The sequence below is a fragment of the Hakea prostrata genome, chromosome 11 (assembly GCF_041222555.1).
Source record: "Hakea prostrata isolate BN-2017 chromosome 11, UWA_Hpros_2, whole genome shotgun sequence".
NCBI classification, from domain to species: domain Eukaryota; kingdom Viridiplantae; phylum Streptophyta; class Magnoliopsida; order Proteales; family Proteaceae; genus Hakea; species Hakea prostrata.
In genome coordinates, this window is record NC_142610.1 from 23370209 (window position 1) to 23395127 (window position 24919).

General features: G+C 37.0%; 2 protein-coding genes and 1 pseudogene across 3 annotated transcripts; 1 reads left to right on the plus strand and 2 right to left on the minus strand.

Annotated features, from left to right (window-relative positions):
* The first annotated feature begins 1819 nt into the window (after nt 1–1819).
* Nucleotides 1820–14609, plus strand: EMB1379 (embryo defective 1379). Its single transcript, XM_089139876.1, has 6 exons — nt 1820–2164; nt 2381–2577; nt 5473–5553; nt 9439–9672; nt 13704–13781; nt 13866–14609. The coding sequence occupies exons 1-6, from the start codon at nt 2050–2052 to the stop codon at nt 14127–14129; spliced, it is 969 nt and encodes a 322-aa protein (XP_088996002.1). The 5' UTR covers nt 1820–2049; the 3' UTR covers nt 14130–14609.
* Nucleotides 14610–14897: 288 nt separating this feature from the next.
* LOC149001027 (acyl-CoA--sterol O-acyltransferase 1 pseudogene) lies at nt 14898–16123 on the minus strand (annotated as a pseudogene).
* Nucleotides 16124–18073: 1950 nt separating this feature from the next.
* On the minus strand, nt 18074–23004 carry LOC149001028 (uncharacterized). Of its 2 annotated transcripts, none has more exons than XM_089140691.1 (4): nt 22850–23004; nt 19795–19963; nt 19356–19661; nt 18074–19252 (listed from the first exon to the last, which is right to left on the minus strand). In XM_089140691.1, the coding sequence occupies exons 2-4, from the start codon at nt 19936–19938 to the stop codon at nt 18611–18613; spliced, it is 1092 nt and encodes a 363-aa protein (XP_088996817.1). In that variant the 5' UTR covers nt 19939–19963; nt 22850–23004; the 3' UTR covers nt 18074–18610. The 2 variants fall into 2 exon arrangements, with proteins under 2 accessions (XP_088996817.1, XP_088996816.1); XM_089140690.1 differs by having other exon boundaries at nt 18075–19252; nt 19795–19943; nt 22850–23003.
* Nucleotides 23005–24919: the final 1915 nt, after the last annotated feature.

Genomic DNA, 24919 nt, shown 5'->3' on the forward strand with positions numbered 1-24919 from the left:
TTATTTTTTTTTTTTTGATAAGAAAAAGAAATTCATTAAAACTAAAAACACTTACAACCATAAGTTTGAGTTCCATTACCTGTTTTCACTAGTACAAATCAGATAAAGCTAATTTTTCAAACAAAAAATTGGAGCATTGGGGATGGATGAGAAATTGTCAAAGATTACATGTTTGGTTGTCTTAGCAACCTTCATTAACATAGCTATATGGTGTAGAGGTTAAGTCCCAAATTTTGGTTTTGGTAAAAGATTTGGAAACTCTTGAGAGTTGCTCCATATCTCCTGTATCCCAAACCCTTGTATTGTTGCCTTCTCAATCCCTTATTGTATTCCAAAAAAGATTGCCTCTAGAGTGTCCGGCATCTGCACAGTTCCAAAATCGATGGACTGTATATATCCATTCCTATACATCCCAATGCTCCATCCTACCTTCCCTAGGTGCTGGTTAAGTACTCTTGCACACATCAAGACAATCTTATTAGTTTTCGGGATAACATTGCACAAGTTTCTTTCCTGAAAGATTAAATTATCATCTGCATTTGGCATTGGTGAGTTATGAATTGTAATTTCAGTTTCATGTAGGTTTAGATTTGCAATCTAGTGGTTAAGGCTTTTTAACACTTTAGAGACGATTTGTCAAGAGTTAAACCGTGGAAGTTTTGAGACAATTTTTTCTTGCCTTAAAAGTTAAACAATTGAGGTTTTGTTAATTTCTTAAAAAAAAACTTTCTTGCCTGGATTCTCAATTATCTGTGTCTTAAATTCTCTCTCCATGGTTGTGCATCTTATTCTTTTCAAGAGAATTATCTAGATATTTCTCTGTTCTCTTATTTTTATTCTTCTTCTCTTTTTTTTTTTGTTTTGTTTTTGGTTTTTTGATGAAAGAATTTTCAGTGAAGAAACAAGGAAGAAATAGAGAAGGAGTAGCAGAGAAAAAAGAAAAAGACGTTACTCTACCTGCCAACTAACTCGTAAATCGAGCATTATTTTTTTCTTTTCTTTTTTGAAAATTTAATTGGTGATAGAAAGTTAACTTAAGTAACCCATAAATAATAGGAGGAAAAATAAGAATTTTATTGAACGATTTAGATTTAGTTAATAGATCTGGCGATTGATATTTAGAACTGTTTAGCTAACATATTCACCCGTCTATTCAGCTGCCCCTTCCCATAATTTATTATGTATTATTTATTTTACAATTCTACTCTTCAGTAATCAAATTATTATTATTATTATTTACGTTGCTAGTCTTATTATTATTACTTTTTTACAAATCTCAATTCTAGAAAATTTCTAATTCTCATACCAAACTAAGATCAGCCTAGCATGTTTTTCTATTAATATATTTAAATCTATAGACATGGGAAAAAAAATTTAAATCCTTGGGACTGCCCAGTGTATGCCAACATGCCTAACTCTCAATTGACAATAATTAGAGCTAATGGTTTCATGTCTTTCTTTGCACATAAAGTAATTAATATACAATCGATTTTGTATGAAATGTCTGTTTTTGGGTAGAAAATTTGGAATCAAGATCATCTCCCCGTCGGGGGAGCACAACACAGAGTGCTTCCCGAATGTGTTTTTTCACCTGTGGGCCTCACTACATTGTGTGGTTGCAAAGCTGTCGGGAGCACTCTGTGTTGTGCTCCCCGGACGGGGAGATGATCCCGACTTGAAAATTTGTAGCCAACGTCAAAAGCCACTTATTTGTTTTAACTTTTATTTATTGAGTTTCTCCTTAAATTTTTTTAATTTTTTAATTTTTTATTGTTTCAAACTTTTTATTAGACATCTCACCACCGCGGCCAAACTTGCACGGTTGCACCCTACCAACAGCCCAAGCGTTCTTCCTGATTATTTTGGGCGGGAAAACATCTTTACTCATAGAAGCTCACTTTCGCTTGCTTTTGCTGTTTGATTGGGTTCGGCGAAGGCGCTGCAAGAGCGTATATCTCGAGTATCTCCTGTTTTTCGACAATCAAGGGTTTTGTTTCCTTTCCATGGTCCATATTTATCTCTTGTTAGGGTTTCAGGGAGCCATCAGAGATGCCTGAGTTGAACTGGAAACACCACGCCCTAGTTCAAGCACTCCTCTCTCGCGGTCCTCTTAAAGAAGATGATTTCCATAAAGTTTTCATGGGTGTCACAGGAAAAAATCCAGGTTTTCTTTTTCTCTAGTTCAGTTTCATTTCTTTTGATTTTTGGGTGAAAGGATGGACGTAGAGTAAAACTTGCACTCAATTTTATATTATTGCTTGACATTGTTTGATTAAAGAAAAAAGAAAAAAAAAGAGTCGGTCTATTTGATTCTGATTGTTGAGATTTGAAGTTATAATTCTGTGGTTTGATCAGGATTATTTGGTTTATTTTCTTGCAGGTAGCCACAAGCAGTTGTTCAATGATTATCTTTTGAAAATAAACAAGGAACTATCTTATGTGCAGTTTGTGTTGCGGGGCTGCCGAAACCAGTATGACGACAATGTTTATTATGGGGTTGTGAATAATGTAGCTGATGACCAATCCAAGCTCGGAACAAGATATTCAGTTCCGCAGATTGCTTTCTATAAGGGAATTGTAATACTCTGCACTGCTTAAATCATTTATGCTTAAGTTATTTTCAAAATTCTTGTTATATTTTTTTCATTAATGTTGCTTAACCTAACGCTTGGAAATTTGATAAAAATTTACGTAACAGTACCTGCTGAATTTTTACGTATGTAATTACTTGTCTGGATTTGGTTTTCTGGACTGGCACATCGAAAGAAAATACCAATATAACCACTCTGATCTGTCTCATGAGAGGTTACATGGGGATAAATTTCATAGACTGGTAGGATCAAGGCCCCTGTTTACTTCATCTCAAACTTAACTGTCCAAATGGTAAAATATATCATTCAAAAGATTCATGACTGCTGAGCAAGTGCAAGCTTATTGGATTATTGATAGGTGGCACTCCAAATAATTGGAGGATAGATGATTGATTTTTTTTGCCTTCAATTTGATTCATTGGCTTTCAGTCCCATCTGTAGATATAGCATTGTTGGGACCACCACACCGTTGACATTGCACAGGTTGATGCATCAGTATTTACTTTTGGGACATACTTTTGCCTTTTGATAGTATATTAATGAATTGTGGAAGAAGCATTTTGAAGGATGAGGCGTGGTATATCGGTGAATAGGCGCAGGGCACAGCCAGGATGTATTGAATTTTAACATTCCAACTTTGTATTGTGGGTTGAACCTGTTTTCTCTATACAACTAACTATTTAAGTGATACAATTCTATATTCTCTTCCACTACGACGTCATTAAAGCTTTTTCTAATAGTAAAATCAAGTCATGTCATAATAGAGTGTCCTACTCTAAAGGTCTTCTATAGAACTTGATGTAACCATGTATTTAGGGTTAAGGGTGAAACTGTAATTTCCTTACATTTGTGGCTGCCCAGGAAATTCCAACAAAGAAAGAAGGGTTTTTAGGGTTTCTTAGCCTGCTGAAGATGAATTTCAGATCTGAACTCTTTTGAAGATTGAAGTTCAGATTTGAATTTTGAACTCAAAACTCAGAATTAGGGTTAGGACTGATTCAGTTAGGGTTAGATTGGGACTTGGGAATGGGTTTGCTGTCCTACAGTTCAACTGATGATGTTACTATTCTGCAGCTCAGAAACTGTCTCAGAGAAGTAGGGGCTGAGGTATAGGTATTCTAGGGTTTTTTTCTGTAATTTCTCAAAATTCTGCAAATTCACTTGAAGAAGATGAAGTGCAGGAATTTCTAAAATCCAGAAAATAGGGCTGGTTTGAAGAAACTAAGAGTTGGGATGATGCCTAAAGGTTCCTGTGATTCTAATGCTGGGAGAAGGGTGGGTTTAAGGGCTGGGACTTGGGATTTCCTGATGAGACTAGGATATGCTGCCATGGGGAAGAAGGGAAGGGTGGGAGACCTGCTGGTGCTAGGGTAGAGGGGGACGGGGCTGGGGAGGTTGTGTCATTGTGTCATTGTGTGGACTATGGGAAAGGTTTGAGGCAGCAGCAAGGCAGGGTCTAGGAGAAGGGTGTGCAAGTCAGGGGCGGGGGATAGAAGGCTGTGGACTGGGGGGGGGGGAAGGTAGGGGTGGGATGCTGCACTTGTTTGTTTGCTTGGAGATTGAATGCTTGGCTGTTTGAAGGCTGCTGTGATGGTATTAGCTGCTGAGGAAGATGAATGCTTGCTGGAAATTGATTGAAGGCTTAATGCTTGAAAACTAGAAGCTCAATAAACAACTGCAGGGTCTCCCTTTTTAGGATCCCTGCCACCTCTTGGCAAAATGCTCAATTCATTAATCAGTCCAAGCTGAAAATACATTACATGAAGAGGGTATTTATAGCCTAAAATAATAGACTTTGATTTCAACTAGGATCTCCTTATTGATAGGATTCCATTACATATTGGACTAGACTCTTATCAAACACTTAAAAGAAGAATAAAAAATTTCTACGAGCCCTTAGATTGGAATCTCTCTAACACACTTTAAGTTATCCTTTTAAGCATATGCTAATTAGATAGATTAAGACTAAAGCAACTAACTTTAAATCAAACTGGACTCTTATTTGAAACCAAACCTGACTCAACTTAACAAACTGGACTCAACAAATATTCTGGAAAACCCTAAAATTAATTTCAGAAATAAATTAAGGGCTTAAATGCCTAAAATACCCTCCTAAAAAGGTTTGGCCAGCTTAAGGTGGCTTCTTGGAGCCATCTTGGGGGTTCCACTTGAGCTTTCGGCCAGTGGGGTCCTTGTGTTCACACCAGAACTACCCAAAAAAGTTAATAGGATGGCTAGTTCTTATTATAATAAAAGAGCAGTCCACTGCTAATATACTTTTATTCACCCAAAAAAACGGATGGCATTGCTAATCTTATAATTATAATATAACGTTCGTATGCAATGCAAGCTATACCAATGCAATATGATTTAATTATGCTACTAATAATTTAATATGATGAAATCAACATATAATAAAGAAGGTATTTGATATAACATAACTATATAAGCATATTCATCAGAAAAGAAAAAGTAATTAATATAAATCAACATAAACTGGTGAAGTGTCAACAATGTGCTATCGCCTTGGACCTAGGAAAAGCGTGGATCCTAGGCAATGCCTTGACCATTATGGTTTCACTAATTTTGAAAAGATGGAAAAGGCAGTTCTCTATCTGTTTACTCATCTATGTTAAATAGGGTGCTTGTCATTCAGTAATGGTATTGTGGCAGATTAGATTATTATGATATCTAATATTTTCATGCCTTTAATGAAGATTCTTTAGAAAAAGTTGTTTTGTGATAAATAACCAATTTCAGTGATTCAGTCTTCTGCTCAATGTATTTTAACATGTGCTGCTTGTATTCTTCTATTCCATATGCTTACACTAAAATATTTTGATATCCTATTTAACAATGTTTCAATACTTATTAATTTCAGATAGAAGCAATCGTGCAAGATGCAAATGCTTATGGTTACATATCAAACATTGATGCTCTAAATATCCGTTTGGACATTCAGGTTTTGCAATCTTAACTGATTTTAAATCCATTTCATAGAAAAAGCTTTATCAGTTTAATGTGCTTTGAAAATATGTTGAAACAAGTATGGGCTATATATATTCTCACATTGAAAAGTGAATAATCCTTGTTTTTGGGTTAGATGGGTATCATGGTTTGACATCTCAGTCTTGCCAGGGATTTCAATCCCTAAAAAAACCGAGATCTGGTTGGTTGTGCATTTAAAACAGGGAAACACCTTTGCCTGTGAAGCAGGAGGTAAGGCTGCTTACATTTTTCCCTCTTAGAAGGAGTCTCATGTGCTGGGATGCCATTTCTAAGGATTAAACAAGTCCTAGTCATAGTAAGGATACATAGGCCTTTCACTACGTGAGATCGAATACATTAGTTTTCAGTTTCACTGTTAGAGATATGATGTAACACGACATTGGATTGTCCTATCGTAGTTTCCTTTATTCTTTTGTTTTCAAGTATTAGTTTACTAGTCTAACTAAATTTCCTATTAGACATTGGGCTTATTTTGGTAATAGTTATATCTTTTCGTAGTCCTGTTTTGACTTGATATAGATGGATGTGTTGGCTGGCACAGTAGAGCAAGCATTCTATTGCACAGCCCTTTTCTCCCGTTCCTCTCTATTCTTTTAATCTCTTTCTTCTTTCTGATATATCCTTGGATTTGAGACCCCGAGGGCCAAATCTATTGAACACTGTTGCAAAAAGATGGCCAACTTGCAAATTTTGAACCAGGGGCTTCTTTTTTTTTTGGAGGGGGGGGGGGGGGGGTGGGGGTGGGGGTGGGGGGTGGGGCACTGTTTTGGTGTGTGCTGTACTAATCCAACGGATATTTAGCTTTAAGGGTGTAACAAATGAAGTATATGGAATGACTGTTCAAAGTGTGAGGATGTTTGGGGGAGTCCTGCTTTTTAGGGGTGAGTTAGTTAAGGGATGTCATAGGAGGGGGGGGGGCTGATTGGTTTAAGGTGGAGTTTGGGGCTGCAACTCAGAGGGACTATTGGGGAGGTGGTGATGAAGAAAGGAGGTGTGGTTTTGGATGAGGGAATGTGATGTTATATGTGTTTCAGGTTTTTGGATGAGGGAATGTGATGTTATATGTGTTTCAGGTTTTTGTGTTCTAACAGAGGTTGTTAATGGAGGTAGCTTCAATGGCAATAAGATGGGTCGAATGTGGGGGAAGGATGGACTATGCTTGTGGTAAAATGATGCTAAAATATGGACGACATACCCCAGTCTGATAGAAGCAAAAGATGGAGTGGTGGTGGGATGGTATCTGAGTCAGAATAAAATTAATGGTGAAAGAGAACTGTGGATGGGTTTTACTCTTCTACTATGCAGCAGGCTTATAAGAGAGCTGGAAGACTGATTCCACAGTCAACAGTTGGAGATAGGACTTGAAACATCTAGCACAAAAGCTGGATTTGAGCCACCAGTTGTGATCGTCCTCTCCTTTAGATTGTCTCTATGGAAGTGAGGGCATGAATTCACAAGAGTAATTACAGAGGTATAGTAATATTACAGAGGTATAATAATTTAATCATGCCTTTTCTCTCCCTTTGTTGAGGGTATTTATATAAAGAGTTACAAATAAAACTGAATAGGAAAAGGACTTGGAAGCCGTGTCAAAATTAGGAATTTTAATCCCAAACTTAATTTGGTGTACGCGAGTGTTGTGTAAAATCACTGTGAATGAAAATAATTTGCACTTTTGGTTTTTCAGTACTATTTTATCATTTGTAAGAGTTTTGAAACTTTAGATTTGATAAACCCACCAAGTATTAGAAATTTGAGAAATTTGAAAAAAATGCACCTACTGTTAAAAATCCAGTTTGTTCTTGAACTAAGATGTTGACTTTTAGTTCCTTTTAGAATTTGATTTTTAACTATTTTTATTGGATCCAAATAAGGATCTTTTTTGTTAATTTATGATAATATCTTAAGTAAATGAAGGATTTACTTGGAATGCTTTTTGGTATAAGTAAGTGTTCGCAAGTTGCTTATCCTACTTTCCAAGTAGGTTTCTTCAAGTCCTGACGGGGTTAATGAACCTATTATAGATTTTTACGTTAAATTCTAGTAATTATGAAAATAGGGTTGAATCCATCAACTGGGTCGAGATATGGTGCTTTTAAGAGTGCATGAATATTTTTCTTGAGATCCTGGGAGACTGAGACGTTTTGGTCTAGACCACTTTCTTCTCTCCCGTCCTTGGCATTATCTCTTTCATCTTTTTCTTTTCTTTTGGTACTCTTATTTTATCCCCTTCATATCTATGCATATCCCATTCACTTTGTTACCTATTCTTCTTCTAAGTAGCATACTTGTTCAGAAAAATTTCCTCCAGGCGGATTTTGGGTGCTCCAGGCACTTGTTGCCTAGTGATATTAAATGCCTTGGTCCTTATTTATGCCAAGTATCATTTAGGTAAATGTTTATATTTGTTGTATCATCTACTTAAGTTATTGTTCACAAATAATCCAATACCCACCCCCACCCCTACCCCCAGGGCCCCCAATCCAATTGGTTCCAAGGAATATAGTTCTAAAAGAAATCTGGAAGAATAGAAGGTCAATCCTCACAGTTCAATTACAGAAAGATTGCATTTTTCGTGGTAGTTGAAAACTTCAACTTTCTCAAGTGCCTCTATCTTAGTTCGTCAGCATCAAAGCTACTCCCAACTCACTCTAATAAGTTCATTCCTTACTTTATCCTTCCTAGATTTCGAACTATCACATCACAGCGTCTTCATCTGTACAGCACCCAGTTTATTTATATAGCTCTTCTTCACATGTCCGCACATCATAGCTGTTCTAGTGACTGTCTTATAGTACTTCCTTGAAGCTTTAAAAAGTATGCCAATCACACAAAACTCCAGTTGCACCTCTTCACGCTGGGTAATATTATCATCTACATTGCATGCCTTGTTTAAGATGGATCCAAGATATCATAAGTGCTCACTATGTGGGATCTACTCTCATTGGTTATCATCACTTCATTATCCTTTGGGGAGTGGATAAAGTTGCACATCATATATTCGGCCTTAGTTCTACTTATCTTCCAACCTTTTGATTTCAAGGTAGTTCTATATGGCTCTACGTTGGCATTAATCCCTGCTTTATTTATTTATTTATTTATTTATTTGCTCTCATCCATCAATGCAATATCATCTGCAAAGATCATACACCATAGGACCTCATCTTGTATGTCTTTGGTTAAGTAATCCGTGTTTAGTGTGATCAGATCTGCTACTCTCTTTAAACTTCAGACACTGTTTTACCCACTGAACTTTGGACTCTTCTGGGATCTGCTTCATTTCAGCATGCATTTTATCATAGAGATTTAATTAGTGTTTGTTTGTTTGATGGAGAAGCGAGAAAAAGGTTAAAAGGTGTGGCATTAGTGTACCTCTTCCCACAAATATTAAAAGGTGAGTTTGTTTGGTTAACTAGCGTGGGAAATGAAGAGACAAGCTTCCTTAATTAAGGTTTGTCTGTTGAGGTGGCAAGTGAATTTTTTCCTCCCCATGCCTTTAATCTCTTTTTTTTTTTTATCACCCTGCGTCAAATGGGTCCTACACATTTAATCCCCCCAACACCCCCCACCCCCCTCCACCCACAAATAAAAAAAAATCAAACACACTCTTGGAGAAGAAACATAAATGGAACGGGTGGTGATTATAGAATTTTAGTGGGGAAGGGGTGAACTATTGTTGTAACTATAGAATGTTGTGGAACCACCTTAAATAGACGAATATGTCATTGTAGCCACATGGATGATATTACCTATTTGCCAATGCATCACTTCTTAATTTTTTGTCCAACTGGATCATCTCTTTGGTCCAACAATCCTCTTGGTTTTCTTTCATTTTCAGACTGGAATGACATCACAGTCACAAGGCAATGCAAGTCAAGTTCCTCCTGCATTCAAGAATTTCACAATGTCTCAAAAGGAGAAAACTCTTGGTGACCTTGTGGAGGATCAGTGGCTTTGCTCTCTGCCAGCAGGAAATATTGGTCTTGGTGTCAGATCCTTTCTAGATCTTCGAAGCTGGTTCTGCAGCAATGATGTTCCATCATGTGATGTATGCAATGAGGCTGGAGTGAAGGTATGGTCTTCATCAGATTTAAGATTTGACATATTGATTAATAATACTAGATAATTTTGATGAGCTTTTTCCCATTAAATGGTAGTGAACATTGCTCTAAATTGGTATTCTAAATTTATGGCCCAGAATTTATTTTTCTGATGATTGATCTGGCTGAAAATGTCTATTTCTTTCTTCCTTTTTTTTTTTTTCTTTTCTTTTTGGTAAGTGAAAATGTGTATTTCACCACTATGTTATAACGGTACTTACATGCTTTCCAATGCCTAGTCTTTCCAATTAAGTAATGGGAAAATTTCCTTGATCTACTATATTTAAAAAAAAATTACTTGATAAGATATGCTTGATAAGGTTGTCTAAAAAAAGTTTTACCTTGATGGTTTTAATTTTGAAATATTTATTTATTACCTATTTTAATGCTTTTGGCTCCCGCATAATAAAAATTTGAGCAAATTATACGGCACCCACTATATTTGGGGTGAAACTAGTAACCACCCACTAGTGTCTCATAAAGTACATGGCACCCACATGCATAATGCATAATTATAAGTTACCGACAGTTAAATTTGCTGTTAAAATGGTTATAAAATTACCCAATTGCCCTTATTTTTATTTAAATAATTAAAATTTTTATTTCAAATTACCTAAATGCCTTCTGGGCAAGGAAATTACCCAAATACCCTTAAGTGGGTGAAGATATTCTCCCTTCACCCATCCATATCCCTCACCGGAAACTGCTGAACATCGCCGGACACTACCGGACCCCCTCTCCTTGCTAGAGACAACTGCCTCCACTGCCAGCTTTTCGCCTCTTGGAGTTCACTCACCGGAATTTCCCTTGCCAAAGCTACAAAAGCTGTACCAAATGCTACAGACTTACGTCAGATTCTGGCGACTAATGTTCCAGAAAATCGCATAGGACCAAGGTTTGACATGTCATGTGTCGCTGGCTGTAGACATCAGCGACATGACGACATTCATGTCGGCGACTTTTAGCAGGGTGTTGACGAAAATTCGACCCCTAGTTTCGGGTATTTAGGGTCGTTCTGGCTTGAATTTTGTTGTGTAGCCTAATTTGAGGCCAATAAACACACTAGGAGCGTTATTTTAGCCTAAGACATTACTTGATCTAAAGTTCCTGATTGGCACATGTTCGACTATATGCGGGCAAAATTAGAAGTCTGGAAAATTCATATAAACTAATCTAAACATGCAAAGAGAACATAAGTACACAACTAGTGAAGAAAAGTATTAAAGTCTACAATTCATTATACAATTATGTTGAGTATGACTCATGCTTCACATTTTGTTGCTAGCGAACACGGGGTCCCGCTCATGAATTTGGCGATATATTGCCGAAAAATCGACTTTTCACGATATATCGCCAATTTTTTGGCAATATATGGGCGATTTTTGGAAAAGTCGATGTCGCTCATCGTTTCATGTCGCCTACCATCAACATGGCAATATATTGCCGACACCTTGTATCTCGTATAGGACCACTTATTTTCAACGCAGATAGCTTGGATTGAAAAAATTCTCTCTTCTGAAGTTTCGATTAAAGGAAATTGCGGTAATGGCCATGGAGAGACCTTCTCGTCGTTTCCGTTGAGCTTAACGATGTCGGAATCTCAAGGAATGGAGTGTCAGAGCCCTCCCAAGTCTATCCAACATGTTTGACTGTCGGAAGAGGTGAATCCCTGTGGCGACAAAGAGTTTTTTGTTTGCGATGTTTCTGAGTGATTCTTGTTTTGATCAATTGTTTTGTGATTTCGATGTCGTTGAGAGATCCACTAGGATTAAATAGTTGAGAGATCCAATCAAGATTATTGAAATTGCGGTCATCCCACCAACCATCTTCTTCAGAACTAATTTCAAGGATTTCGGAACTAGGATCCATGATAACTCTTAAAAGCAGGAAAGGGTTGGCAAGATACTGAAGCTCCTTTGTTGGGTTCTCAGAATACCAAAAATAATGGGTTACCAGCGGTAGTCATCCTCAAAATTTGCCATTCCCTAAAACTCACTAGAGCTTTGGATTGTAAGGGAACAATAATTTCAAATGGTATGTTCTTAGTGCTTGCATTTTAGAGACGATAGATTTAGAGAAACATTTGAACAAAACAAAAAGGGAAATGGACTTGAAAATAACAGGGAAGTTTCCAACAGATGGCTTTGTTTGCTTCTTGTGTTTATACTCTCTCCTTTATTCATGAAATTCCTTGAAATTGCACAGTTTTCTGGATTCTGCAAGACTGATTTCTGGACGTCGAAAACCTAGACAGAGTTTCAGAGTCGGAGGAGTTATCCACTTCCGTCTCTATCTCTTCGTTCCTCTTCTTCTCACACTTCTTCGTTCCTCTTCTTCTTGTCAGCATCAGCGAGAAGCAACTTGGTAAACTGTTGGTTGGCCGGTAGAGCTTTTTTCGGCACTGGCCAGTGGTGGCTTAAGGGCTGGCGCCAATGGCTCAGTGGAGGACTGATTCCAGTATAGCTTTGGAACACATATTTGATCTCCCACATGAATTGTAGAGCTCCTGCTCGCTTGGACGAAGGAAGAAGATGGGTGAAGGGAGTATACCTTCACCCACCTAAGGGTATTTGAGTATTTTCCCCTCCCAGAGGGCATTTAGGTAATTTGAAATACAAATTTTAAATTGATTTAAATAAAAGTAAGGGCAGTTGGATAATTTCATAACCATTTTATCAAAAATTTAACTGTGGGTAACTTGTAATTATGTATGTGGGTGCCATGTAATTATGAGACAATAATGGGTGGTCACTAGTTTCACCCCAAATATAGTGAGTGCCGTGTAATTTGCTCTAAATTTTTTGACCTTAACTGTCTAAAATATCCGATTAAAGTTTTTTGTCAGTGAGTTACTCCCTAAAATTGAGTAACCATTACTCATGTTTTTCAAACAATTTTTATGAATTTACTCCTACAATTTTAGTCCTTATGCTTTATTTAAATTTTTTTTTTGATAATTTACTCCTTAAAGGAAAAACATAAAATAATATGGGTAGCAAAAATCATTGCCAAAATTCAAATTAATTTAGAAAAATATAGTTGTAAAATTTAGATTTTTCTTAATAATTTACTCTTAAGAAAGGGGGTAATTATTGCAAATTTTCATTTATTTATTGCTATAATAATTAAGATACAATGGATAACAAAGATATTGTGAAATTGGTTTAGTAAAAAGAAAGGCATTGTGAAAATCCAAAATGATTTTAAAAGAAATTTTTTAAAAAGCTTATGATTGATAATTAAATTGTAGAGTAAATTATTTTTTTAAAGAAGTTGAAAAAATGAGGAACAGTAACTAAATTTTATGAACAAAGTCACTCTTAAAGAATATTTTGGTTAGTTAAGTAAAAATTTTTATTAAGCACAGAACGAAAAGCATTAAAATAGGTAGTAAGTAAATATTTTCAAAATTAAAACCCATCAAGGTATAACTTTATTAAAACAACCTTGTCAAGTAAATCTCGTAAATACTACAGATCAAAGAAATTTTCCCTCAAGTAAATCGGTGTTTGTTTTTTCTTTTTGGGTGAATGAATGGGTTTTGGTTGCATTCTTTGTAAACGTTTCATCATTAAGTGATTTTCGCCTTATAAAGTAATTTGATTTCACAAATCAATGTAATTGCCCCTGTTATGGATGACCCTAATATAGACCCCATCTTTGTATATAAATGGTAAAAACCTGTGGCTGCTGTTATGTTAGAGGCCATATTGACCCCGGTCCTGGCCTGTTAAGACAGCCTAGATTCATAATATATGTATTTGGAAGTTATCTTAAAAACTAGCATTTGGAACTCTGAAAATAACCTTTCATCTGGTTTTGCTGCCAGAGGATATTTTATTGTTTGAGTAATCTGTAAAGAATTAACTTTTACATCCACAGAAAGTTGGAATTTCTATTCTCCAGTCAATTTGTCTACAGATGTCTGTTTTCATTTTCTTCTGGTATGTGTCCTCCTACAACTGCTATTATATCTAATATTTTCATTTACGCTAAATTACAGGCTGAGTTGTGTCAAAAGGAGAATTGTACCGTCCGAATTCATAGTTACTGTTTAAAGAAGAAATTTTCTCAAAGAAGGGTGCGTATCTTATTCTATTTGTATGCTTTGTCAGAGAACTTTTGTGGTTTATGACCTTAAATTTTCTGGATCAATGAGATGCAGGTTGAAAGGGTTTGTCCTGGTTGTGGTACTGAATGGCGTCTTCCAGTTTCAAAAGTGGAAGTAGTAGAAGATGAAGAAGTGGAGAGAGTGACTACTGGAACCACCCAAAGCCAGCCAACTTTGTCGGGAACCACCACGAGAAAGAGATCTAGGATCTGCAAGCCTGAAGTAGAGACAGTTGAAGTTGGTGGTTCTCAAGCTCAAGCTTCTAAGTCCATTTGTGATCTTAGGAGAACAACTCGAAGTTCCACGAGGCTAAGGTAAAATCCTGTATTGTTCTAATTTTTTGTATATATGGAGAGGGGATGGTTTTCCCGTTGGTCTTTCCACCTACTACCGCCAAATTCCTCTTTTTGTTGGATGACTCCATGGAGACTTCTCTATTTAAGTTGGTTATATAAATGTGCTTCAAGACAATCTTTACTTGAATGACAATCTGATGCAAAGATTGGTGGTGCAAACTTCTAGTGTATATTGTTCAATTCTAGAGAATCTTTTTTTTTTTTGGGTGGAATCCTGGGTTTCATGTTTGATTGAAATGATTGACTTTGCTCCAGATTGCATTATCTGAACTTGTTTCAATTGCTCTAACAGTTACAGGGAAGTCCAACCTTGATCCTTCCAAGTTTCACCCACCTGGTTCTATATGGGTTCATTTATATTGATCAGAATCATAGTTGTCACAGCATATAGGTGGTTGAAAAGCTATGGTAATGCCAAGAAGTTGCCCTTCTAATAAACGGTGCCAGAGGCCTATGTTTGGACCTGAAAAGGGCTCATGCCATGTCAGTGATCTGAGTTTTTCCTAAAATTTTTCTTCAAAAAGAAAATCCTGGAGTTAGGCCAGATATGCCCAAATTTCATTCCCAAAGTTGAAGATTAATTTTAGTCTCATCCTTGCATATCCTATCAATTCGCTTGCCTAGTTGGTAGATGATTTCTTTCAATAATGACTTGCTGCTTATTCTGTAGGTAAATGCTTTAGGAATTCAAAAAAAAAACTATATGTTTTTCATTCCTGAATGACAACCTAAGGGATGGAATTTTTCACCAAACAAGAGTTGTAGACTACCCAAACTCAGATTTAAGGCTTAAAAGTGAAAAGTACTGCGAAAAGTTTGTAAATGTAAGAACGCTCATCTCTGTGTTGCATAGTGTGCAACATAGCCACCTACATCCTTTAAGAACTGTTCAAAAGCTTTGAATTCTTCATTCACCTTGATATCCATCTGACACTGCAGCAGATCTGGTAATAGCAACCAGCAAATGGTACCAAAAGTGAAACAACCGGCCAGATACCAGGAAACTGCAGGATGCAACTGCCACCGACCGGCCAATGCCTTCTTTGCAGAAACCTCAGCTGCCAAACAGACTCCATGGAGAGCAAAGTAAAACATGGTCTTCCCTGTGGATTCCCAACAACCCATATAAAACAACAAGAGCTCATGCATCACACCAGACACAAAGAATGTACTGATTATAGCTAACACGCTAGGCATTTGTGAATCATTACCCAGGAAGTGCGCGATAAGATGTCGTGAAGGCTCATAGATGGTAGGATGAAGAATTTTGGAGACCATGAGATTCCATCGTCGACTCCAGAAGTCCTGCAGAGAGGTCGATAGATAAGGTTCTCTGAACTGTGGTTCGAGCTCGAGGCCTAGTTTCAGTTTTGTAAGGTATGCCACAGTGGTAAGAGTAAATTCCATGCCCAAGTATATTTGGATAGTAATAACTATCCTCCTTATAAGTGGATGGCTGTGTTCGCTGGAATCATAAAAACGAGCCAAAACAGCTATAAGCATTGCTTTAATGGCATAAAACATAGGTGTGTTGGGAATTAGTTTAGTTGGAAAGATAAATGGGTGGTTGTTCTTGTTCTCAATAGCATTAGCACCACTGCTATCAGTTGGAGATGCTCTGATTTTTACAGATGATTTGATTTTTATGGGAAAACTTGCGATGGAAACAAAATGTAGAAGCTTCATCGATGGATAGTGTGACAGAGGACCTTTGCCAAAGGCAAAGAGGAGGAGCTTGAAGTTTGCAAGCCATGCAAGGAAGAGAGCTGTGAAGCCTCTAAGTTGGATGGAGGAGAAGTTGAGAGGGAGGAGAAGAAAGAGACAAAAGACAGGGATGAAAGAAATCAATCTCAACTTTCCCTCTGGGATCCTTCTTCCCATCAAGTGACAATAGCTTAAAGATGCAAGAACTAAAATCCAGACCTTGAAGATGTTCTTCAGCTCTCCACCCCACATGCTTCTCTCTCTCTGTTTCTCTGTGTTGTGTGGGTGTATTATGACATCTGTTATACTTACCTAACTGCAATTATTAAATTCTGTAGCAAGTTTCTTGTGTTTTTTTTCTTTCTTTTCTTTTTCAAATCTGAAATGAAGAACCGTTGGATGAAGTTTGCTGCAATGTGTCTTGCATTCCTCCTACCAAAACCAGCATCTTAAGTTGAAAAGCTCCGAATTTGTTTGAGTCTTTGCTATTCACACTTCCTGGGTTAAGTGTTCTTGCGATTTGCATGAATCATAAAAAGAATGGTTATTCCCATGATTTTAGATGATACGAAAACCATGACAAACAGACTTGATTCTCTGGGTCTTATCATAGGCCACGTTTGGTTTCCGGGAAAATAATGAAGAAGTAGTAAAATTTTCAAACCTCAGAAGGAAACTTTTGTGAATACTACTCAAGTGATTTTGTAAATTCATTAAAAAAAAAAAATGATTTTGTAGATTACAATTTTCTTACTATGGTAACAACACATTTTAATTTTTATACCAGAAGGAATTACATAAAGTGGAGCTTATTGTCAATTATAGAATGATCTGGAGTCAAACAGATTTTTCCTCTTTCGGTAGTATCTGGAGTTGAGCAATTGAGTTATGGATATGGTCTTAAATTATAGAGCAAATTGCACTGGTACCCCAAAATGGAGGCCTTAAAGCACTAACACCACACTTTATGTTTAAAAAGCACAGAGGTCAAAATTTGGATTTTTGTCGGATATATTTGTCCAATTTGTCATTGAAAACTTTTCAGACACTATTTATTATAGGGATATTTTTGAAAATAAACAGTGGCTTAGCTGTTTTCAGTGATAAATTTGACAAATATATCCATTGAAAATCTAATTTTTGGGCTTCAATGCTTTTTCAACGTAAAGTGGGATGTTAGTGCTTTAAGACCTCTATTTTGGGGTGCCATTGCAATTTGCTTTAAATTATATGAGCTTCGGCGACTTTTGTGGTCCCAACAACTTGCCTAACCGCCAAGTGGATTTGATGCCAATCCAATGGTCGATAGATGACCATCTATAAATGAGATCCAAAATTCAAAAATTTCAGCTTGTGATGGAATTGCTCATCTATAAAGAGGGAATTGAAAAATAAAATTGCCAATGGCATGTGTAGTATCCCTATTCCCTACATATAAAAAACAAACTTTTATTATTTAAAAAATATATATTTTGAAATATCAAGAGATAGAATAAAAAATAGTAGTTCAATCCTTTAAGGGAATCAGAGTTGAAACTTTTGAGAGGGAAATAAGAGTAAAAATGGGAGAGAGAAAGAAACTATTAAAAATAATGTGGATTCCAACATTTTCTTATTTTCCTTATTTGCATAATCACTTGATGAAGAGAACACCACTCCCCAACCCCAGCTGATGCAACACCTCTCCGATCCATCCCGATTTTGCTTCAGTCTTGTGCATTTAATGTGTAGGACGATTCAGCCAGCCGTTGAATTATTTTGAAAAGATCCTAGCCATTGATGGATTTTGCAGCTGTTTAGTCAACAAACCGCTTGGTTAAGTGAACAAACCATTTTTGAAAAAGTGGACCGGATGAACCAACACATTTTTCAAACAATTTTGAAATGCCAAAACAAAACGCTGGGTGCGAACGAGATTCGACCCATTGTCTATTCTACCAAAATTTCAGAAGAAGGTCTGAAGAACATGGGCGTGAACGAGATTCAACCCATCTCTTTCTACCATAATTTTAGAAGAAGAAGAAGCTCAGAAAAACGTTGGGCTTAGATTCTACCTATTTCTGAAAAAGTTATTTGTGATTTCTAAAGAAATTATTTAAATATCAGTGCAAGGAATCATTGTTTCTTCTTCTTCCATTTCAGCTTCACAACCTAACTTTGGGTTCGTTTCGTCTGCGATGAAATTGCAAATTGTGCATGTGATTTCCTCTTCATTGGTTCTTTTATTTAAAAATTTAAATCTCATTGGCAGTTATACTTAGCTAAATTGAAATGATATTTCCGTAGATTTTATGAGTGGCAGGGGAAAAGGAAACGAAGCCAAGATTCAGTTGCCATTGCCTATTGAAAAGGTCAGATGAGCTAAATAGAGTCCAAGCATATACTATCATACAACCTCAGAAGAGTGAATTCAGATACAACCTGACAAACTGAACTCATTTGCTCATTACCAAGTCATTAACATAGCTGATCAGACTCTCAAACCTGTAGGCTAGTTGAATTGGTTGAGAAAAATACAACATAACATTGAAGTCAAATTCAAACGTAGTACAAGATATAAAACAGGGGAAATGATAACCAGATATCATTACCTGCAAGAACAATGCCATTCAATCTTATTCTCTTAACTTTTCTTCTTTCTTTTAGTCTTCTTCCTGAATAGTACAATACCTTCCTATATGTTGGAAGTCTACTTTTCCAAATGAATGCACTCAATCAAGGATGGCAGGGGGATCAAATTCAAAAACAAACATCAGCTGGGGAAGTACCTGCTGGCTTAAGTAAAAGAGGGTCCCATTTAATACTCTCACCACCACAATGTCCAGCAGTAATGGCAACAACCCCACCTGGCTTGGGTTCACAAATGGCACCTTCTATGGCTTCTGTGGGTGCTACCGACTCTCTCTGCTCAGCTATTTTTCTTAGGCGGATACGTTCAGCTCTGGAACCTATAACCTGACCTAGGATTGAGGCAGCAATAGTAAACGCCATGGCTGTTTTGGGCATTAGTACGGACTTCCGAAGCATGCCTATGAATGGCACAGCCGCATGCACTGCCACAAACCATGAGGGTGAGAATTTACGGGTGTGCTCCCTCCATATACCAAGGGGCACATTAGCTGCCATCCCCAACATACCAATCACAAGTATTTTCATTGGTAAAGCCTGGGGCCTCAGGTTCTTTGCAAGGGCTGTACGTGCCAAGGCAGCTCGAGCAGCAACCACTGCTGGTGGGCACTTGTATTTCATGCCTGGTGGAGGTTGAAGAGCTTTTGCAACAAGTGGTAGAATCCCGCTCACAGCTCTGTAAGATTTGGCAATTGGGCAGTTTCCATTCTCAAGCCATTCATTGCCCAGTGCTTCATGCTTTGAGTCACTACCCTGAATGTCCAAACTTCATCAGAAGAAACAACAGAAGTCGCTGATTGTCTCAATAGTGAATCACATAATACTTTGTACCATTATATGGAAAAAGTTAATATACCTGAGCTTCTGAAGAAGGTTTCTTCTTGTCGGATGATTTGGATTTCTTCTTCTGGTTCTTCCATTTCTCAGAAAAGGAATCAAAGCTGAATGGCCCTCCAGGTCCAAATGCTGAAAGACTGATAGTGGCTGCTTTGGCCGCTAATGGATTAAACTGTGGTGCAAGCTCAGGCTCCATCTCCAGATTCTTGGAATGAGAATATGACCTTCCTGAGAGTGGAACAACACCACCTTGTCCATGAAAAAGCCTAAATGCCATATCAAAGTTTGGACCATCTTCAAAAATTGGACCTTTGGCTCCCCTTCTCTAAAGAAAAGCAAATGGATAGACGGTGTTATTGGTTACAGCCTTCAATGTTGCAACGCTGACTTTTCATACACATAAGTGAAACCATATAGTATAAGAATATAAGGCCAAATTAGCATGGAAGGATGCTCACAGGAAAGGGGAAACTCGACTGGGAGAAGGAAAAACTTGTGGGTTCATTAATGTTCCGCAGGAATGGGCATCTCTGAATGTCAGGAAAATCAAAGCATTGCTCATTCAATGATGACTCCTCACTTAAAAACTTAAAGAACTCCATGTCTCCTGTCACAGACCAGAAAAAGCTGTTAAGAGAAATAGACAATTAAGGGATTGTATCTTCTTTTTAATATACCGCAAATAAGCATTGCCCAAAATAAAAGTCCAAGTGTCAAAGAATTACAAAAGGAAAACAGTTATACTTTTGAAAGTCTCTATGATTTTTTTTAGTTGATGCATCACCTGAAACCCTTGATCCTTACTGATCAGAATACAACCTAGTTTTTGGGATCCAAAATCTAAACATTTTAGTGGTCTGACACAAAGAACTCCAACATTCATTTTAGAGAACAGTTTCTTCTGAAAGTTGCACTAAATTGTTAATCCCACAACCCACATCCCAAAGAAACCTTACCATGATTCTTAGGGGTCGTATGGTAACGTCTGTTCCGTTTCCCTGTTTTTTAGGTAAGAAACAGTTTTTCCTGTTTCTATACATTTTCACTGTTTTCTGGGTGCTGAAATCAGGTACGCCATTACACACAAAAAAAAATGTCTGTAACAAAAAAAAGAATGAATGAAAAAAAAGGGGATAAACTTTGAATTTCTAGGGTTTCAAAATAGGAGGTTATTTTTTTATGTCAAAAAGACAAGAATGCCCCATTGGAAGATGGTGTTTCTCTGCCATTTCAAGAGAAAAGTTCTTTCTTTGTGTCAAAGTGGGCTCAAAACATCCATCCCAACCTTCTTTTTCAGCTACACTATGTTTATCCATATTTCATTTCTTCAGTGCCCTACATTCAACTCCATACATCATTTTTGGTCCTATAGCAATCCTACTTAACTCCCTTTGAATTAAGGAAAATATAGATCACACAACACTCTGAATGTAACCCACCTCTTCATTCATCCCATTTGGACTTTGGGTGCAACATCCTCTCCAAGTTCTCCTTTATTTATGATTGAACCCATGTACCTAAAATTTTAACATTGAATTAACTCCCTATCATTTTCACCACCTAACTTCAACCCTATTATTACTTAGGTTGAATGCCATATGTTTCGTTTTTCGTTGTACTACTACTTATTGTTAAAGTTTCTGATTCTTAGGTTTGTCTCCATAATTCCAATTCAGCACATTTTTTTTCACTAGATTACAATCTAACAGTACTTGTGAGCATTTGTTTTACAAGAATACTAATACTTCATTCGGTTAAAACTTGGCCCAGAAGACAAATAAGCCGGTTTACTTTCTCGCTGAAGTTGTTAGCTACCAAGTTCCCTAGTTTACTAGTTCTGCCATGATATCCACAACAATCTAATTGAAGTCTCAGCACGACCTACTGTGATCCCGCCCACTTGTCATTCTAAAACAACACACACCATAGTAGAAATCACATATCCACATACCATAACATAATGCACAGCTGCACAATGTCATGAATGGGGTAAAAGAGATAGCAAAATCTAAAGAATCACAATAATAGGATTTTAGTTCCATATGTCACAAAAAATAACAAAATTAACCAGTTACACACTGGGTATAACCTTTTTAACTCAGTTACATGCACATGGAAGCATTCAGGCACATATAACTCAATTAAAACACAATCTACAATTTCCTCTAGCATAATATTCCATTTGCAAACAAGACATTAATGGCTTCCTTTCACACTAAGCTCTAGAAAAGTCTAGTCATCATTCAAGGAAAAACACAATTGGCTTAGAGTCTTCAATCTGACTATAATGGTGTATATAGGAGCCTGGGTCTACCAAAGATAAGAACATAGATCTATAAAAGAAAGGGACGGAGAAGAGCTGCCACTTTGGGTTGGGAAGGAATCAACCCAACCAGAAAATATGTTCATCAGGAAAAGAAACTCCTGCTGTGACATGTCACAACTCTTCTGAGATGCCTTCCCAGAACCTGAAGAAGGATAAAACCCCTCTATAGCCTACATGTTTACACTCCCCAAGATAACTGAAATATAAATTCAAAACTATACCAGAGGGCTTCTGTTCATATTTGTTAAAACTCAAGAAATCAAAGAAGATGCAATGAACAACAATTTATAACAAAATCAACCCATGCAATTCATTGTATTAGCTCTATACTTGGTTCAGATTGTTTATAGCTGAAACCTTTACTTTTGTTAGGGTAAAACAGATGGAATTCTTCGCCTCTTTCAAGTTTTTTCATCACAACAATAATTCAGGACTAAGGATGTAAACCGAGACATACCATTTGCTCATCACTACAACCACCATTTAAGTCTCCAGTACAGAATTATTAACAAACAAAGCCACAATTCGAGGAAAAATAGGCCTCATTTATTCATCAGCAGACAATCAAAAGCCACCCCAACCAGAGCATTCAGCAAAATGATGAAATGGCAAAAGATAAACTAACAGAGTACTGTAACAACAGAAAACCGCAACAACCAGAGTGGGTAAAAAACACCAACGATTATAACCCAACGTCTCCCCACAACTCCAATGCAAAAAAACAGGGGGGACTTTTCAAGTTCACGAATTATATCTAATCGTAACGCTAAAATACCAAAGAAGCGCCTCTCAAGCTGAACAGCTAGTTCATATTTTGAAAGAAGAAGAAGAATACATCAATCAATTGACATTCTAAAAAACTGGGAGACAAAAGCGAAAAAAGAAGAAAAACAAAAGAATGGAATGATTTCTTCGAGAAGCCCTATAAATTCGCAGGGAAGTATCATCCTAAGGTTCTCATAAAAGTGGGAACAACTCAAATTCGCGGTCAATAATGTATAAGATCAAACAAGTATAACGCAGACAATGATGAACAGTACCTGATAGAAAGAATTAGGGTTGCAAACCAAAAGAAAAGGAATACAAAATTTTCAAGGAGGAGAGAAGAGAATTAAGACCAAAAAGGAGCAGAGTCACAGCAAAATCCAATTGAAAGAAACGACGTAAGCAGTGATCGAAATCCTTACCAGCCAGGTAGATTACAGGTTTAATTCGTGCTTGTATCTGGGAGTTTGCTTCCTGTAACCCCTCTCGAATAGCTTCGGGAAGCCAACTTCCCAAATTCCTGCTTCCATTTAATTAATCCCAACTACCAACCCATCCCCGCCATGGGAAATTGCTTCATTTTTTTTTTTTTTTTTTTTTTTTTTGCGCTCGCGAGGTTATTATGGTGGAAAAAATATTAATAATATATGTGCTGCCATATAGGTGCTACCAGATAGGTGCGAATTTTCGAGACCTCCCCACGAGAGGTTGGGTTGTTAACCGCTTGACTATCCTACCATTAGCCCAGGATTGTGAAGTGAATTTTTGAATCGTCAAATCCAAAATTTCGGTTTAGATTTTGATCCAGCGGCTGAGAATGTTTTGCTTGACAATCTTGCGCAACACTGAAGCAAAATCCTCTGCCATGGTATTAGTGGAGATCCTCCATGCCCACAAGCTACGTTCACATAAGCATTGAACCTACACTTACAAAGGTCTACCTATGTCACCAAGGTAGTCCAAGTCCCGAATTTTTATTTGCAGCAGCTGCTACCAATAGCTTAGATTTGCCCACTAAATGAAAATTAATCAAATTAATCAAGTTGTAAAGGAATTTATTCTTTATTTAAAGGTTTAAAAGTTTTGAGATTTGAAAAATCAATACCTACTCTACCCGACCCAATTCCCAGACCCTCTCTACTCCTCCGCTCCACATCGTCGTCGTTCCGCCACCACCTTCACAATCATTCTGAACCAGAATTTCAAATAATCCGACATAAATCATTTCGATAACATTAATTTATGGATCTTCAAATTCGGAACCCCTGTTAGCATCCTCCCTCCTTCAACCTCCCCTATTCTCTGTCTTCTTCATCCCTTCTCAGTGTCCAGCAATAAGCTGAGCTTTGTAGTTTCCGATTGCAATCCATTCTAAGGGTAAGAACTGATAAACTCAACTAAAAGGTGATTTGAGGGAAATCACGAGTTGGGTATTTGAAAATAGCGAGAATTTCTTCATGGTAAGCAAAATTTTCAACTGGATGGAGAAACAAAGGAAGAGTGGCCACGGGTTCTCTGGGTTACCAAAACAGGGGAAGATGCGCTTTAAAATGCCGATGAGAACTTGACCCCTTTTGGGAATCAAATGAGGAGCTGTTCTTCTGCTTCTGTGTTGAAGGAGAAGCAGAAGGTGGAGGCACCTCCTCTGTTTTGCCACTGCAACTGCATTGGTTGTAGTGGATACTTCCATGGTGATGACTGATGACACTTGGGTAAGTAGGGTAGAGAGAGCTTGATGCTTTGCAGGAAGCTTCCGATGATAAGTTCATCTTGCAGAATGATTTGTGTCGGATTCTCTGAAAGTCTGGTTTGGATCCTTCGCTCTTTCTCTTCCACTGAGAGGTGATGTTCTTAGCCATTGTAGATGTGCAAGACCCTCTCATATTTTGGTACTCACACTCATATAAGTGTGGATTACATATCACTCGGTGTTGAACCACGACCCCCACTAAGAGGTGAGGTAGATTAAGACTCATCATTGATCTGTAGAGTCCGTACTCAACATTGATCTGAAGAATCCGTATCTGTACACTATATTAGTTAGATTGATTGAAGACTAGTACATATTAGTGGTCCATCCCATAGCTTTATATATGGGGAAAAAAATTCCTAGATGGTTAAATTTATAAAAAATAAAAAAAATAAAAAAATTATTCACTAAGATATTTTAGAAGAGTTATACTCAAATAGGTTATATTTTTTAAGATAATTACAAAATCTCGAATTTTATGATAATTTTTCTTGCCCAACTAATATTCTACCATGAACTTCCCAAATTAGTCTCAAGTCTTTAATTGCAAATGTTGGAATTGACTAATGATAGGAGGACTGAGAGCTACAAATTAATTAATTTTCTTATAATGTCGAAATTGTCCATTTACTTTCATTTAAGACAAATATTTAATTAGACAAAATAATCATATTTTTTCATTTACAAAAGTTGTCCACAAAATTATTACACATAAAGAATTTAACTTTCTCATAAAGGTCAA

Coding starts and splice junctions, on each gene's coding strand:
- EMB1379 (XM_089139876.1), top strand. CDS start 2,050: ATGCCTGAGTTGAACTGGAAACACCACGCCCTAGTTCAAGCACTCCTC. Junction 2,165..2,380: donor TGTCACAGGAAAAAATCCAG/GTTTTCTTTTTC, acceptor ATTTTCTTGCAG/GTAGCCACAAGCAGTTGTTC. Junction 9,673..13,703: donor GCAATGAGGCTGGAGTGAAG/GTATGGTCTTCA, acceptor GCTAAATTACAG/GCTGAGTTGTGTCAAAAGGA.
- LOC149001028 (XM_089140691.1), bottom strand. CDS start 19,938: ATGGAGTTCTTTAAGTTTTTAAGTGAGGAGTCATCATTGAATGAGCAA. Junction 19,662..19,794: donor AGTCGAGTTTCCCCTTTCCT/GTGAGCATCCTT, acceptor GCTTTTCTTTAG/AGAAGGGGAGCCAAAGGTCC. Junction 19,253..19,355: donor AACCTTCTTCAGAAGCTCAG/GTATATTAACTT, acceptor TTGGACATTCAG/GGTAGTGACTCAAAGCATGA.